Source organism: Littorina saxatilis, linkage group LG17, assembly GCF_037325665.1.
Source record: "Littorina saxatilis isolate snail1 linkage group LG17, US_GU_Lsax_2.0, whole genome shotgun sequence".
NCBI lineage: Eukaryota > Metazoa > Mollusca > Gastropoda > Littorinimorpha > Littorinidae > Littorina > Littorina saxatilis.
Genome location: NC_090261.1, coordinates 49557809 through 49574108, shown reverse-complemented (window position 1 = coordinate 49574108; position 16300 = coordinate 49557809). Strand labels below are relative to the sequence as shown.

At 43.5% G+C, this 16300-nt stretch overlaps 2 protein-coding genes across 2 annotated transcripts; one reads left to right on the top strand and one right to left on the bottom strand.

Annotated features, from left to right (window-relative positions):
* Positions 1-1929: 1929 nt before the first annotated feature.
* LOC138953308 (uncharacterized) lies at positions 1930-3889 on the top strand. The gene is made up of 2 exons (XM_070325107.1): positions 1930-2373; positions 2552-3889. Exons 1-2 carry the CDS (start codon positions 1930-1932, stop codon positions 3887-3889), a joined length of 1782 nt encoding a protein of 593 aa, XP_070181208.1.
* Positions 3890-6777: 2888 nt separating this feature from the next.
* On the bottom strand, positions 6778-15502 carry LOC138953712 (AP-2 complex subunit sigma). The gene is made up of 4 exons (XM_070325602.1): positions 15348-15502; positions 12239-12388; positions 10781-10954; positions 6778-7863 (listed from the first exon to the last, which is right to left on the bottom strand). Exons 1-4 carry the CDS (start codon positions 15348-15350, stop codon positions 7762-7764), a joined length of 429 nt encoding a protein of 142 aa, XP_070181703.1. The 5' UTR covers positions 15351-15502; the 3' UTR covers positions 6778-7761.
* Positions 15503-16300: the final 798 nt, after the last annotated feature.

The following is a 16300-nucleotide window of genomic DNA, read 5'->3' as shown; positions in this document are numbered from 1 at the left end:
AAAAGGTAGCTGCTGCGCCCACTTCTTCTAAAGAATCTTCTAGGAAGACTAAACAATCCGTTTCTGGTGAAGATACTCTTGCAAAAAAATCTTTTGATGTGTTTGTTGATTTGCCCGCTAAGCCGGTAGACAAGACAGCGGCCATTTTGTCGGCGAAGCCGGTTGACAAGACCGCGCACGTGAATAAACCTGCTAAGGGGGATTCTCCCCCTGAGGTGCCGGGGTTGGCATCTGCTGATGTTGCTGCTTTGTTGTTATCTCTTAGTTCACAGGTGTCTACTTTAGCGGCCGAGATTACTTCGACGAGAGCGGAGCTTCGCTCTCTTCCCTCGGGTGTGGCCGGCGTCTCTTCGCTTGCCAGCGTTCGTGCGTCTCCTGCCACTACAGTCACGAGAGCGGAGGTGCATGCCTCTCAGGATGATGAGATTGTGCTTTGTCCGCTTTTGGGTTCGCATTCCGGCGTTCCTTCTCGTTCACAAGGTATGTCTGCTGAGTTAGTAACCGGGTTCTCCGGCCAAAACTCGGCACGTGGTCAGGAGCGAGTAGCCTCAGGCGCATGGCGGCCGGGCGAAAGTTCTTATCTCTCGGCTGACTCAACCCGCTTTGGCGGCCTTTCAGTGGGGAGTAAGAGCCCTGGTACACGTAAGGAAGTTCCACTGCACTCTGCTCAGTCTGGGGACGGGGGCGAGTGTGTGTGGCTTCCGACCCCGCCCTCTGGGCGGGGGGTAGACAGTAAAGCTGGTTCTCTGCTGGACGATGGTAGTCAGTACGGGGATCAGCTTCAGGATTGCGCAGAGGTGCAAGACGACTGTTTTGATGACGACGCTTCCGGTCAGGCGGAGGGCGTTGGATTCAATTTGCCGCGTAAGCTGTTTCGGCTGTGGCCCTGGCTGCTACTACGGCATCTAAGTATTTTGAGGAAGCAGTGGTGGAGTGCAACTCTCAGTTGGTACCTCCACCGTCTGCGCTGGGAGACTTTCGGAGTGCTAAGGACGCTAGGTGTTCGCTCCGTTTCCGTGAGTCTCCTGCGGTGGCGTTTGAGATGGCTACGGTCTTGGCGACTTCGCGCTATCAGACGCTGTCCCAGTCCGCTATGGTGCCGCTGTTGTCACAGCATGGGGTTGCCCCTGATTCGGCTTTGCCGTACCTGGCTCAAGCAGGGCGGCAGGTTCCTGGTTCTGCTGTTCGGAACTTCAAACTTGCTTCTCGGCCTATCAGCTTGGTTGAGTCTTTTTCCTTGCCTAAGGCCGTGCTGCCGGTGACTCCGGAGCTGGCCTCCTTGAGAGAGGATGGGTATAGCAAAGACAGATCGGTCCCCTATTCAGAAGCTTCCCTGTTGTCTCTGGAAGAAACAGGGAGGTCTCTCCTGGAACTAGCCTCGGTTTCAGAATCGCTTCAGCGATCATTGTCTCGGTCTATTGCTACCTCTCTGGAACCTTTTGAATTCCGCTTTGATGCCTCGGCAGAGGATGTGACGACTCTTTTGGCTACTTTGGGCAAAGTCACGCAGGAACAAATGCATTTGTCAGCCAGGCTTTATACACATGCGGTTCTCTCCCGCAGAGCGGCCTTTCTCGCTGGCTCCAAGATCAGGGATAAAGGTACGATAGAGACTCTCAGACTTTCTCCGTTTACGGAAGGGTCTCTTTTGGGCCGGGCGTCGTTTGACGCGCTGGAAAAAGAGACTCATGACGCTAGGGACTTGGCTATTGCTCGTATCGCGCATCAGGGTTTTTCTAAGTCGCAGAGCAAGCCACAGACTCAGGGCAAGACGCAGACTCAGGGCAAGACGCAGACTCCTTCCTTTGGGGGAGGCAAGGCGCAGAGTCAGGGCTCCTCTTCACGAGGCAGGGGGCGTGGTGCCCCTTATCAGAAGAGGGGTTCATTTGGTGGTTCTCGGGGGTCGGGGCGTAAGCCCAACCCCCAATGATGTCTTCCCGAGCTTTTGATCCCGTTGGCCCCCACCTTTGTGGTGGCGGGCGGCCCCTCCAGGGCCATCGCTACCTGGACACATTTGGTGTCCAGCGAGTGGATCGTGGGGATTATTCGTTCGGGATTTCGTCTTCTTTGGGCGGAGGGAAAGGCTCCTCTGTCCAGAATTCCGCCGCCTTTTCGGTTCCCGAGAGACCCGGAGGCCAAGGCAGCCGTACAGGGGGAAGTGGCATCCCTTCTGTTGAAAGGGGCTATCGAGGAGGTGCTCGATCAGGGGTCTCCGGGTTTTTACGGGAGGTTGTTTGTGGTCCCCAAGGCTTCGGGGACATGGAGACCTGTCCTAGACTTGTCAACTTTGAACAAGTTCCTGCGTGTGGTGAAATTCACCATGGAGACTCCGGCCTCAGTGAGAGAGGCTTTGCGGCCAGGAGACTGGGTCACGTCTGTGGATCTGACCGACGCTTATTTTCATGTGCTCATGCACCCGTCAGACAAGAAATGGCTTCGGTTCCGTTGGGGGGAGAAAATTTTCCAGTTTCGAGCGCTCCCTTTCGGGCTTTCGCTCGCCCCCTGGATTTTTACAATGGTCATTCGTCAACTCTGTGCCCTTGTGAGGCAGGAGGGGGTGCGTCTGAGAGCCTACTTGGACGACTGGCTGATTTTGCACCAGGACCAGGTTCTTTGCAGCAGGCACACACAGAGAGTGCTCAGTCTGGCATTTCAGCTCGGTTTCACGGTCAATCGGGTGAAGTCGGAGTTGGATCCGTCACAGGATTTCTCGTATCTGGGGATGCAGTTCAATACTCTGGATTGGTCGGTTCGCCCGTCGCAAAAGAGAGTGGACAAGTTGCAGGCTTCTATCCGCTCTCTTTACGGAGAGAATCTGTCCACGGCCCGGGAGTTGTACTCTCTGTTGGGTCAGATGGAGTCCATGGCGCCTCTTGTTCCTCTAGGCAGAGTACACAAACGGCCGTTTCAGGCAGCTCTGCAGGCGCTATGGGACCAAACTTCGCAAGATTGGAATGCTCAGATCGAATTGGGGTCTTGGTTCAGCCGGACCACAAGTGTTTGGCTTCTCCCCTGGGTGTCGCAGGGCGTTCCAATTGTTCCTCCGCCTCCTCAGAACAATCTGTTCACGGACGCCTCCCTGTCGGGCTGGGGGGCTCATCTTGCAGATCAGACAGCGTCCGGTGTGTGGAACGTCAGTCAGACCTCTTGGCACATAAACGTTCTGGAGCTAGAGGCAGTAGCGCTGGGCCTTCGGGCGTTTCTTCCTCTGTTGGAAGACAGTCATGTCAAGGTTCACACCGACAACATGACTGTGGCGGCTTACTTAAACCGTCAAGGGGGCACTCGCTCTCAGGTCCTCTCGGACAGCGCGTGTCGCTTGCTGACATGGTGCAGTTTGCACAACATTCTCCTGTCAGTGGTCTATCTGAAAGGCACTCTCAATGTCTTGGCCGATGCTCTCAGCAGAGGGAACAAGATCTTACACTCGGAGTGGACTCTCTCCCACCAGGCTCTGGAGCGCCTTTGGGCGCAAGTAAGCAAGCCTCCCATCGACTTGTTTGCGACGAGATACTCGACTCGTCTCCCTCTTTTCGTGTCTCCGTTTCCCGACCCTCAAGCTTGGGGGGTCAATGCTCTGGAGATGGACTGGACAAATCTGCAGGCTTATGCGTTCCCACCGTTTTGCCTTCTCGGCAAGGTGATAAGAAAAGCAGAACTAGAAGGGCCGGCGTTGGTGTTGGTGGCCCCTCTTTGGCCCAGCCAGCATTGGTATCCCGATCTGGTTCGCATGGCGGTTCGTCCGCCCATTCCTCTCGGGGTTCGAAAGGGCGATCTGTTGCAGCCCAGGTCGGGCATTCCGCACCAGAATCCTCAGGCCTTGCAGCTACACGGATGGATTCTGTCCGAGGCTCTCTGCTCCGGGCGGGTGCCACAGCTTCGACTTTAAAATTGGTTCAGCAGGCACACAGGGATTCGACCAAGTCTGTATATGCTTCGCATTGGTCTTCCTGGTCCAAATGGTGTTTGGAGAACGGCGTCGATCCTCTGGCTCCGAGATCGATGCACGTAGCTAATCATTTATCCTGGTTGGCGGAACAGGGCGGTTCTCCTTCCTCTTTGCGCGTAAGAAGGTCAGCTATTTCCTCTACGCTTAGACAGCTTGGCCATAGAATCACTTTAAGCGGCGTGATAGCGAGTGTAATCAAGGGCGCCTCTCTTGATTTAGCTCGGTCAAAGGTACAGCTCCCGGCGTGGGACCTGTTTTTAGTTCTTCGTTTTTTGGCTTCGGATGATTTTGAACCTCTTCATTTAGCCAGTTTGGCTAACCTTACGAAGAAAACTTTATTTCTTGTTTTGCTCGCGACTGCTAGGCGCGGCAGCGAAGTGCACGCTCTCTCGGGTTTGGCAAAAGATATTGCCTTAGAGAAAGATGGATCTTTTACTTTGAAATTTCGTCCGGATTTTTTAGCTAAAAACCAAAAACCTGGTCAGTTATCTCCTTGTATTCGTGTTCCCCCCTTGAGCAGCGTTCTGGCTCCGGGGGATCCTGATGTTTGTAATTGTCCGGTAAGGGCCCTCAGCAGCTACCTGGCTAGGACTCTACCGATTCGCTCAAAAACTCAAAAGTTGTTGTTCATCTCACTCAACACGGTGAGAGGGAAGGATATTTCGAAGATCACTCTGACTAAATGGGTTTCAAGCACCATTAGGCAGGCTTACATTTGGTGGCAAAGCCAGTCTGGCGATGTCAGAGCCGTGTTACCTCTTACTTCGTCCCGGACACATGAAGCGAGAGCTTGGGCGTCTTCCTTAGCGGTGCTTCGTTCTGGACGCCTCTCTGAAGTTCTTGCGGCTGCGTACTGGCGGTCGGAAGACATTTTCATTCACTTTTACCTGAGGGATGTAGCCTCAAGTCGTCAGGACGGCAGTTCAGCTTTGCCGTCCTTGGTGGCTGCAGGGCAGGTTCTACATTCTTAACGTGGTGAGTACCCGCCACCTATAGTAGCAATCTGCTATATGTGAGTTGGGTAAGATATGTAATTTAATCAAAAATTTTAGTAATAAATTTTCATTTGATTAATATACTTACCCAACTCACATCGTTTATTCCCTCCCGCCTCCCCGCTGTGGTGGGTGTTTGGGTCTAAAAAAAGGTGTGAGTTGGGCTTCGCTTTAGATTGAATTGCAAATGGCGGTGTATGCGCGCGCATACGGAAGGCAGTCTCGTTTCCGGGCTGGCTTAGACACCCTTACGGGTCTCATGTCACTCTTTTTTTAGAGGCGCCTTCCTTGTTACCAAGGGGACGCGTACAGCGTTACCAGCACTGAACTAGAGTTAATTGCTATATGTGAGTTGGGTAAGTATATTAATCAAATGAAAATTTATTACTAAAATTTTTGATTAACAAGTGGCTCTGTCCCATCCCCCCCCTTTCCCCGTAGCGATATAACCTTGAACGGTTGAAAACGACGTTAAACACCAAATAAAGAAATAAAGAAATGTGTGAATTTAACAAAAAGAACAATTTACAATTCTGTAATCCACTTGATTTTGTACATATGATACCAGTACACAACATTAATGAATTTTGTATTGACATTTACCAACATGCACATGGTGTAATGAATAATTTTTCATTTTGTGTAAATTTAAGCGTAAAAGGGTGCTTTGTTTTAACAATTTCATGAGTGCTAGCTTATACCCCCCAAAAGGATGAAAAATGTTCACCAATTTATTGCTTTATCAGATAAAACATAATTATGCTCATGCTGGTGTATTTTTTAGCGTCAAAAAACATATCATAATTATATTGGTAGATAAGACTATAAAGCAATCATAACTGGCACTTGACCATTACAACAATGATCAGTTGAACACCTTAATTTTTCCTTCTTATAAATGCAATGTCGGGCGGAACATTTAAATGTCATGAACTATTCCCATAGTTTGCATCAAGCCATCAATCTGGAAAAATTGATGCATTCAGCAGCTGTGCTCAGTTTCAATTGTTTCGACATAAAGCATGAGGATCAGGACTATGCAAGTGGTTTCTCATGAAGTATTTTTTTGATGGGTCTTTTGTGTTTGGATTATTACATACTATTACACATTCAGTCCAAAGTCTGATTAGACTTAACAATTGATCCTTTATCAGTATTGCAAAGTTTTGCCTGTAATTGATCTCAGTGTCACCGAGGCACTGCAATTAGCCAATGATCACTCCCCCATATCAACCGCTAGAAAGGCAGATCACACATGTATACCCCCCCTTTTTCATTGGTAAACTTTTACCAAGTATAACTCAAAGCTTTAACATTCAACCGGTTAAGTGAATGCTCTATTTACTTTGAACATGCATCTACGTTTTTGCTCTCTTATTTCAATCTGTGTATGAACATTTCCACTGCAGTTTTGTAAATTGTTATGAATCCCCGTCTTGTTTTCTTGCACAGCCCTATGTTTTTTTCTCCAAACATTTAAAAGATTATCTGCCAAACTTTCTTCATCTCATTCTTTGTCCCTCTCGATTTTAAGACGTGTGAGAATATATTTTTGGTCTGCTTCTGTACAATGGCTCCATAAATTTAACAGATAATTCAGGGCATTATTTTGTAATTTAGAGCTTTTTTTTTAAGCTTGTGCAATTGGAATACATTCCTGCTTTGTGGATGCAAGGGGAAAAGGTGTATTGCTTCTATACAAATCCAATAAACAGACCATGTAATCAGAGCTTAGTTGTGTGTGATGGATCTTTTGTGTGTAGGCATGAATGAGTACATGTGTATGAATGAATACAATTTTATAAGTGGTTCCAGACAAAAAACTCTGTAACATTTTTCCTTTTGCGTGTTTTACTTTCACATAATCAAAATATACACATATACAATAAAAAAAAGTTGCATTCAAGTAAGATTTAAAATTAAACTGTCACTAATCAAACCAAGTAATAATGTCTTAAAATCCTTTTATGAAACACTGATCAATATAAATATATTGTGACTGACAGAATAAACCAAATACTATTGATCATGACATATAGTTGAAAACGGAGCAGCAGTGAATTTTTTTAAAACTTTGGAACAGTGGCGTCTTGCCATGTGTGATAGGAAGTTTTTCATCACTAAAATTTATGTTTCGAACTAAGTGCGATGTTAATCACTTAGTGATCTTTTGCTATATATTTATGTTGGTTCTGCTGACTTTAGCAAAGTGAGGACAAAGCATTAGCCTCCTCCAAAGCTCATGAAGATGGGATGATGCCACACACATAAGATAACCTAAAACAACTATTTTTATTCTTCTCAGAATTCTTATGACACCTTAGAAATTCATCTGAACAGAAAACAGTTCCCTTTGCATGCACAACAACGTTTGTTCCATGGATGATTCTACAACCTAGAAGACGGAATGTATTAACCAGGAGAAACGAGCGAGTGAAAAACAGTATTGCACGTCAACAACCTACAGTCCATCTATCTACCAAATGCGACACAAGATAAAGTCAAAATATTAGATAGTAAAGATGGTGGAAGCAATGGTAAGTGAAATCACATTCACCTCATACTGTGCATTACTCAGAGATTCCACAGCATACCAGTCCATACTAACAGCTGGGCACAGCATTCGTCACTACAGATTGTTCTACAAATGCAGCGTTTAGCTGCACAACTCTGAAGACTTATCAGTTATATTCTACACCATGTTTGCTATACACCATACTCTAAAATACACAGCAGGATGCTACTGATGAAGGCTACAAGATATTGACGACCGAATGATGATGATGAAGACGATGATGGTAGTGTGATGTTAGCCATTCATTCTAACGAAGAGAGCATCAAGAGTTGTTTCAACACTTTGGTCTGACTTGTTTCCCTGATTTCTCCAGCCAGGAACATTTCATCCACGACGCTGTACACCTGAAACAGAACAAAATAACAATCGTGAAACAAAACACTTTTACAAACGATTTAACTGCCACAACAAAAGACAACAAGTCGCGTAAGGCGAAAATACAATATTTAGTCAAGTAGCTGTCGAACTCACAGAATGAAACTGAACGCAGCAAGACCGTATACTCGTAGCATCGTCACTCCACCGCCCGTGGCAAAGGCAGTGCCCGTGGAATTGACAAGAAGAGCGGGGTATTCGTTGCGCTAAGAAGGATAGCACGCTTTTCTGTACCTCTCTTCGTTTTAACTTTCTGAGCGTGTTTTTAATCCAAACATATCATATCTATATATTTTTGGAATCAGGAACCGACAAGGAATACGATGAAAGTGTTTTTAAATTGATTTCGAAAAAAAAATTTTGATAATAATTTTTATATATTTAATTTTCAGAGCTTGTTTTTAATCCAAATATAACATATTGATATGTTTTTGGAATCAGCAAATGATGGAGAATAAGATAAACGTAAATTTGGATCGTTTTATAAATTTTTATTTTTTTTTACAATTTTCAGATTTTTAATGACCAAAGTCATTAATTAATTTTTAAGCCACCAAGCTGAAATGCAATACCGAACCCCGGGCTTCGTCGAAGAGTACTTGACCAAAATTTCAACCAATTTGGTTGAAAAATGAGGGCGTGACAGTGCCGCCTCAACTTTCACGAAAAGCCGGATATGACGTCATCAAAGACATTTATCAAAAAAATGAAAAAAACGTTCGGGGATTTCATACCCAGGAACTCTCATGTCAAATTTCATAAAGATCGGTCCAGTAGTTTAGTCTGAATCGCTCTACACACACACACACACGCACAGACACACACACACACACACACATACACCACGACCCTCGTTTCGATTCCCCCTCGATGTTAAAATATTTAGTCAAAACTTGACTAAATATAAAAACACACTAAGCAACAGTGGAACCCCTCTTTAAACACCCCCCAAAAATGAGAAAAATACAGGTCTTAAAAATGGTGGTACATTACAGATGTTATGAAAGAAAATCTGAAAAAGCAAGATCTTAAAGAGAGGAGTCCCACTGTACTCGAGGTATGTTTTCTCCATGGCAACAAAGATTGAAAGCAAATAGTAATGCAACTGAGCTTCAAACAGGTCCAGATACCACAAGTACTCTGGCAAGGTTTTTGTATAGTATAAGAAGTTTGGTGGCTTGTTGACAGACCAGCTTTTTTGTTGGTCTGAGGGGACCATATCGCCTTTTGTTTTATCTTTATTGACCAAAGCCAAAGGCCGCGGTTGATAAATATGTGACAAAAGGCGATATGCTCCCTGAGGACCAACACAAAAATGCAGGTCCGACAACAAGTCACCAAACATCGTTCTTGTCATCATTTTGGTAGGCAACAGAACGCACAATAACCCTCAGGGAGACACATTTTTAGATTCCAATTTCGGGCCACAAAGGCGCGTCACAGTAGTTCGAGATACCACGTAATACTTGTCTGTGACGCCAAACATAACTTGTTGACGCTTTGTTCCAGTCTGGAAATGTACAGAGCTGCGATCATATTTGTGAGTTCAGTAAGTGTTGAGCATATTTATTTTCTTTTAAGTGTTTTATGACTTTTCGTTGCAGATTTTGCGATTACAGAGATATGTTGCAAATTGACCATGAGTCGCCGCGGTAATTATCAACATTGATTGGGTCTTTGAGAGTGAATGCTTACAATCGTTGTCCTCGGAACACGAATCCAAAGCCGTGATGGTTCCACACGTCAAACGATCAGCCCGATTGGCTATTACTTTGACAATCCACGTTTCACCTGAAAGCTCAAACCCATTCACCACCTCGATTTATTTTATGGGGAACATGGGATTTTAATTCCCAGCTGGTTATGAATGAAAACTCGTGAAAATGATGACAAAATATGTTTAACATGCAAACCAGAAGTCATATTCTGAATTAAAATTATGGATATTAAAGGCACAGTAAGCCTCCCGTAAACCATCACAAATACTGTCAGGCATTTACACACCGTACAAACACCCTTTCATTTACACACTCACCGCTTTTGAACATCCTAGGTGCCCTCCGTAAAGAGCAAGCAATTTTCAAAGAATTTATTTTTGCGCGGTTTATCTTACCCCTGAGCCATCGCGAACCTGTGTGATCCAGTTTCCTTTTTTCACAATGTAGTCGTCAGTTTGTGATTTCACTGCGACTCGCTGTAAGCTTATCTGCAATAGCACGTTATTGTGTACCTCTGAATCTAAACGCAACAAACCGCTGCGATTCACACGTACTAGAGCGGTGGCAGCTTGACTGTTCAGACTCAGAGGAACGGGTGCTAGGCACAACCGTCATCTGCTACGAAAAAGACGGTTTGCGTGACACGTTTCCGGGCTTTTCTTTTTTCAAACTTTCAAAACTTCGAACTGTACTGATCTTGTCTTGAAAAAAAAAAGAATTCTTTTATGATTTAAGAATGTTTGTGTAACAAGCTGTCAATTTATTATCTAGATTTTAAAAGTTAGTTCTAGCGCCAAAACGAGGCCCCTGATTTGCCGATCAGACGGTCCATGAAAATGAATTCTTTGAAAATTGCTCGCTCTTTACGTAGGGCACCTAGGATGTTCTCAAGCGGTGAGTGTTTAAACGAAAGGGTGTTTGTACTGTGTGTAAAAGCCTGACAGTATCTGTGATGGTTTACAGGAGGCTTACTGTGCCTTTAAGGATTCCATACTCAGAAAAAAAAGTAACAAAACAACTACAAACTCACCAATGCAACCAATTCAGCAATATTAGCCTGACTTTTCACAAATTCTATTTACTTAGATTGTAACTGACTTGACTGTCTATGTTTTCCAAGGGAGACTGATTACGATTCCTTACTAAATTTAAATAAATCAGGACTTACCTTGTAGAAATTGAACACCAAATCCAGTTCACAGACATTGTGGAAGAACTCGTTGAGCACCTCTACAAAGTTGTGGATGGCTTCCAGGTAGGCCAGGTTGTTGTCACTGACGTCCACGCAGATGCAGAAATACAGGCCAGCGTATCGTCTGTACACAATCTTGAAGTTTCGGAACTAGAAATAAATGAACAAGGTTTTAACAATAACATATTTCACCACATTGTCATGATTGTGTAATACTAATAGGATAGAGCGAGAAATAAAATTCTACCACAAAAAAACCCACCTACTTTGTTATGATGATACAGTGGAACCCCCCTTTTAAGACCTCTACAAATCTGAGAAAATCAGGTCTTAAAAAGGAGGGAGTCTTAAAATGGGGGTAATTTTACAGAGGTTATGAACAGAAAGTCTGAGAAACCAAGGTCTAAACAAGAAGGGCAAAGCCCATACGACTCACATGCTTTACACATTTTTCCTACCAAAATACATGTGACCTTGACCCAAGGTCAAGGTCATCCAAGGTCATGCAACACAAAGCTGTTAATTCAAGACATAGGAAGTACAATGGTGCTTATTGGCTCTTTCTACCATGAGATAGGGTCACTTTTAGTGGTTCACTACCTTATTTTGGTCACATTTCATAAGGGTCAAAGTGACCTTGACCTTGATCATATGTGACCAAATGTGTCTCATGATGAAAGCATAACATGTGCCCCACATAATTTTTAAGTTTGAAACAGTTATCTTCCATAGTTCAGGGTCAAGGTCACTTCAAAATATGTATACAATCCAACTTTGAAGAGCTCCTGTGACCTTGACCTTGAAGCAAGGTAAACCAAACTGGTATCAAAAGATGGGGCTTACTTTGCCCTATATATCATATATAGGTGAGGTATTCAATCTCAAAAACTTCAGAGAAAATGGGAAAAATGTGAAAAATAGCTGTTTTTTAGGCAACATTTATGGCCCCTGCGACCTTGACATTGAAGCAAGGTCAAGATGCTATGTATGTTTTTTTGGGCCTTGTCATCATACACCATCTTGCCAAATTTGGTACTGATAGACTGAATAGTGTCCAAGAAATATCCAACGTTAAAGTTTTCCGGACGGACGTCCGGACGGACGTCTGGACGGACGGACGACTCGGGTGAGTACATAGACTCACTTTTGCTTCGCATGTGAGTCAAAAAGGAGGGAGTCTTAAATTGGGGGGTCTTAAAAGGGGGGTTCCACTGTACCATAATGTGGATGATTAAGAAAGAAGGGCCTTGAATAAGTTGGAACTGAAAGCAAGTGTAAAGGATCCCTTACAATTTTTGCTGTTCAACAATTGTTTTGGGGGTGCCGAGTCTTCAACTCTGAAGCAATCTTTAAAAGAAAAAAACCTTATGAACGAATTCCACTCATCCAAAAGATGCAGACTTATTGCGAGATTATTCTGATTAGTACACTCACCTCCACAAAGTTAGTGTGTTTAGCATCTCGTACTGTGACAACAGCATGCACCTCTTCAATCAGCTTCTGCTTTTCCTCATCGTCAAAGTGCATGTACCACTTGGCAAGACGCGTCTTACCTGCACGGTTCTGAATCAGTATAAAGCGAATCTGCAAAGAATAAAAACAGAGAGTGACTTATTTTCATTTGTATGAAGTTATAGTAAAAAAAAAGTATACACGCATCCACATAAGATTTCAACATTGCAATAGACTTTTTCAGGAAATAACGCTGTCAAGAGCTGTGGAAGAATTGCCCCTCTGACAGTGAAACAAACAATAACAATTACCATGCTGCTGACCAGTTTAGAGCAGTGAATATTTAACTCTGAGTCCGATGTGTATGTGTAATGCAGTGTTCGATCAATATGAATTTTAATTCCCTCTTCAAGTTCAAAAATATCACTGATCGACGTCATGTGATTGCATAACAATGCATAAACATCAGAGTTAGCTATTCATTGCGATTGCTGGTCTTAACTGGTAATCTGCATGTTAATGTTTCAGAGCACTCGCTCTGGAATCCTGACTGAGTTATTTCCGAATGGTGTCTATAGACCTTTTCGGTATCTGAGCAGCTCTCGCGAGACACGCTCTTTGTTATTCTTTGAACATCGCGAGAACTTCGAACCTTCGCTTGTGCAGCTCGCACGAGATTGTTGTACCGCATGCTTTGCTATGCTCTGAAGCTTGCGAGAGATTACGAGAGCTTGGAATACCGATAGGGTCTATTCATGAGCTCCTCGTGATTATTAATTGACATTGTTATTCTGTTGGTGTCAGATTTTAGTACTGGTTCTTAATATTCAATCCGACGAAAGAAACCACACCTGGAAATGTGAAACAAATTTCTTTTAAGTATTATGCCTAGCAGGGCCGGACCAAATGAGTTGTAAGGGGGGGGGGGTTCCTCCATTTTTGGGGGGGCAAATCAGCGAAGTGGCGAAGCCACAAGCGCGCGCCTGCTTTCTCCCCCGGAAAATTTTTGAAAAACGGTTAAAATCTGTGCAATCTGGGCCTTGTTTTGAGGGTTAAGAGCAGCATTGTTTTGGTGCTAAAACTAGTAAAAGTCAAAGCAAGGTACATGCTTTTTCCAGGGGTGGGGTTCCGGAACCCCTGGAACCCCCCCCCTGGGTCCGGCCCTGCCTAGTTAAACACTAAATGCACATATACATGACGCTGTGCCAAAACGTGCTTTGACGGTCACCCCCTGAGTTTGATTACATTTTTTTTTATCTGTTCGCATCTTTCATGGCAAACCAATGTTTTTTAATGACAAACATAACCCATAGAGATAATAATCATAACCGTGCTAGATATGGTCATTTCTGTTTGACAATAAAAAAAGAAAGAAACGAGATGCGTGGGTTGAAACGAGTGAGTGTGAATGGGACACTTCAAGGGAACTCAGGATTTTGCTTGTTTGCTTGTTTACCATCGACTTACCTATAACTTACTGTGTGTGTTTGTAGATGAAGTATAAGTCTTCAAATCTGTCCCACAATAAATAAAAATTTCAAACTATTTCTTAAAAAAAAAAGGATTGAAAAGGAACGGTTTCGGACGTTACACATAATGTCAAATGTGCCTTGTGAACGAAAAGTTCGTCTGCTACTCCACTGTGAGCCGTCGTCAACATTCACGTTAATGGCGACTACAAATTGCACTCTTTGAACGTAATTTACCACACAAAAAGCATTAGACCGTGTGCTAGTCAGTCTTTCAGCTCTGAAAAGGTCAGTACTTTTTTTTTTTGTCAAACGGTAACGTACGAAAATATCCAGATTCCAAAAAAGGTATTCTACATTTTCGCGGTAGAAAGATTATTTCGGGAAGCCATCTTTACCCAGAATGCACTCTGTGTTTGATTTCCCAAGATGGCGGCAAAGAAGAGAGAAGGTGAGTGTTTATAATTTTTTGTCAGGCACATCGTACTGGTAACGTCCGACATAATATAACGACTGAATTGCAAGTTTTTAGTGTTTTTAAAGCTTTTTAATGCACACTACAACGGCAAAAACGGACTGAAGCGGCAACACCATGTGTTTGCGTCCACACGTGTCTATGTACCGGGCATGAGTGACCTCGGCTTTCAGTCGTTACGTGGACACAGCACAAACTGTGTCCATTCAGTTCTACATCTACCAAGTGTAACATCTGACATGCTCAACAGCCTGCAGACTATATTTACAAACTGTTTGTCACTTTGTTTCTGGTTTTAGATGTGGTACACAATGTATTAAATAAGATTATTTTTGTTCTGACAAGATTTCTGTGTTTGTTGCATTTTTAATGAAATGTGTGTGTACTGCTTGCTGTCGGACGTTACACAGGACACAGTGAGCAGATGAATTTATGGGACAATAAAATTGAATTTTGGTTTGGATTTGATGTGAATGTCAATTTCAGCATCTAAGTCAATGATAAAGATTAGATTCAGAAATATCTGGCAAGTAATTATCATACTGTGGCTAGTTGTACTGTGTCCAGTGTAACATCCAACATCAGTCGGGTGCCCGTCTTTATTGATCAATATCTAAAAAACGCTGCTTTCATTTATCTTTTTAAAACTTGAAACACATTCAGGAAACCTCAGTCTTTAATGCTGCAACATCCAACAACAAATATAAACAGTTTTATTTTTGCCTCAAGTGTCCCATTGTAAGGAGGCAGGTTCTGGCACAGCATCACATACATGTAGAGCCGATAACACTAACAATAACACATGTTTTTTCACTGCTGATTATGCTGCTGTTGGTGATTAAAAGCTTTTCACAATATACAACTGCATTACTGTTGTTTATACATTAATTAACTGCTTCAGAATCTACCACTGATTCTTGTCAGAGACCGAGGAAATGAAACATGCAGTTGATGATGCACACTTACTGACTTTGAGTTAGACCTGATTTCTTGCCAATAAACCACCGTATCATGAAATATGCGCGCTTATAAAATGGACTATACAACAGAATACAACATGTTTGTGCTTCTGCATATAAGGTTTGACTTCCGTGTGTGTGAAACTGCCTACAGGTACCTGACACTCAGGGAAAACAGGTAACCTTACCATCTTTTCGGCCCTCGGTCTCAGAGTCGGCTACTCCTCCCACTTGTGTATTTCTGAGCATGCGCACATAGCAAATTCCGGCTGAGGATAAAGCAAGCAAACATATATTCTCATAAAATCCACACATAACAATAGTATCTCTCTCACATATGAATAGATATTTTGCAAATCTATGGCACATTCCAGATTAAAAATGTTATAAACTTTACTTTCATGACTTGTTCTAAACCTTGAATAACTGAGAAGCTGAATATCTCCAAAATATCAAATGGAGAACATAGTTTTGCCTAATTTCGTCACAACTAGGAAATGAACAATGTATGGATAGCGGTCTGACTAAATACTACGCGACCGCACGCGGACGCACGCGGCCTTGCACTACCTTGCGCTACCAAACTAAAGCATGTACATTCCATATATATACATGTACTCTTTTTTTACTGCTTTCAACGTTGGAATGTAGGCGGTGGAGACACACACAGAGTAAAGGATGATCTCCCTTGCTCATGACGTAATTTCTATGCATTCTCGCTCTTAGTAGTAGTTGTAGTAGTATGTAGGGGCGGCTATATTTGTTAGCCGAAGGCCGCGAGGCCTTATTGGTGCCCCTTCTTTGTCAGATACTTTGCATGCCTAAATCCCTATTCTTTCAATGCTTTCAATCAAAGTCATAAAAAAGGTTAAGAAATTTTGGAGAATTGTCCAAGAAGTTTTTGAAGGCGTCTACCGTGTGGGTGCGAATTTTATGTTAGTGGGTAGTGCATTCCAATTGTTAGCAACTCTACGAGAAAACGAAAACTTGCGCTTGTTAGTCTTACAGTGTTGAACAAAGATTTTTCCCTGGCTGTTTCTGGTGTTGTCTGTCTGCTTGAATGTGAATATTTTGTGCATGTCAATATCATCCACCCCATTTACAATTTTATATGTTTGTATTAGGTCACCCCTTGTCCTCC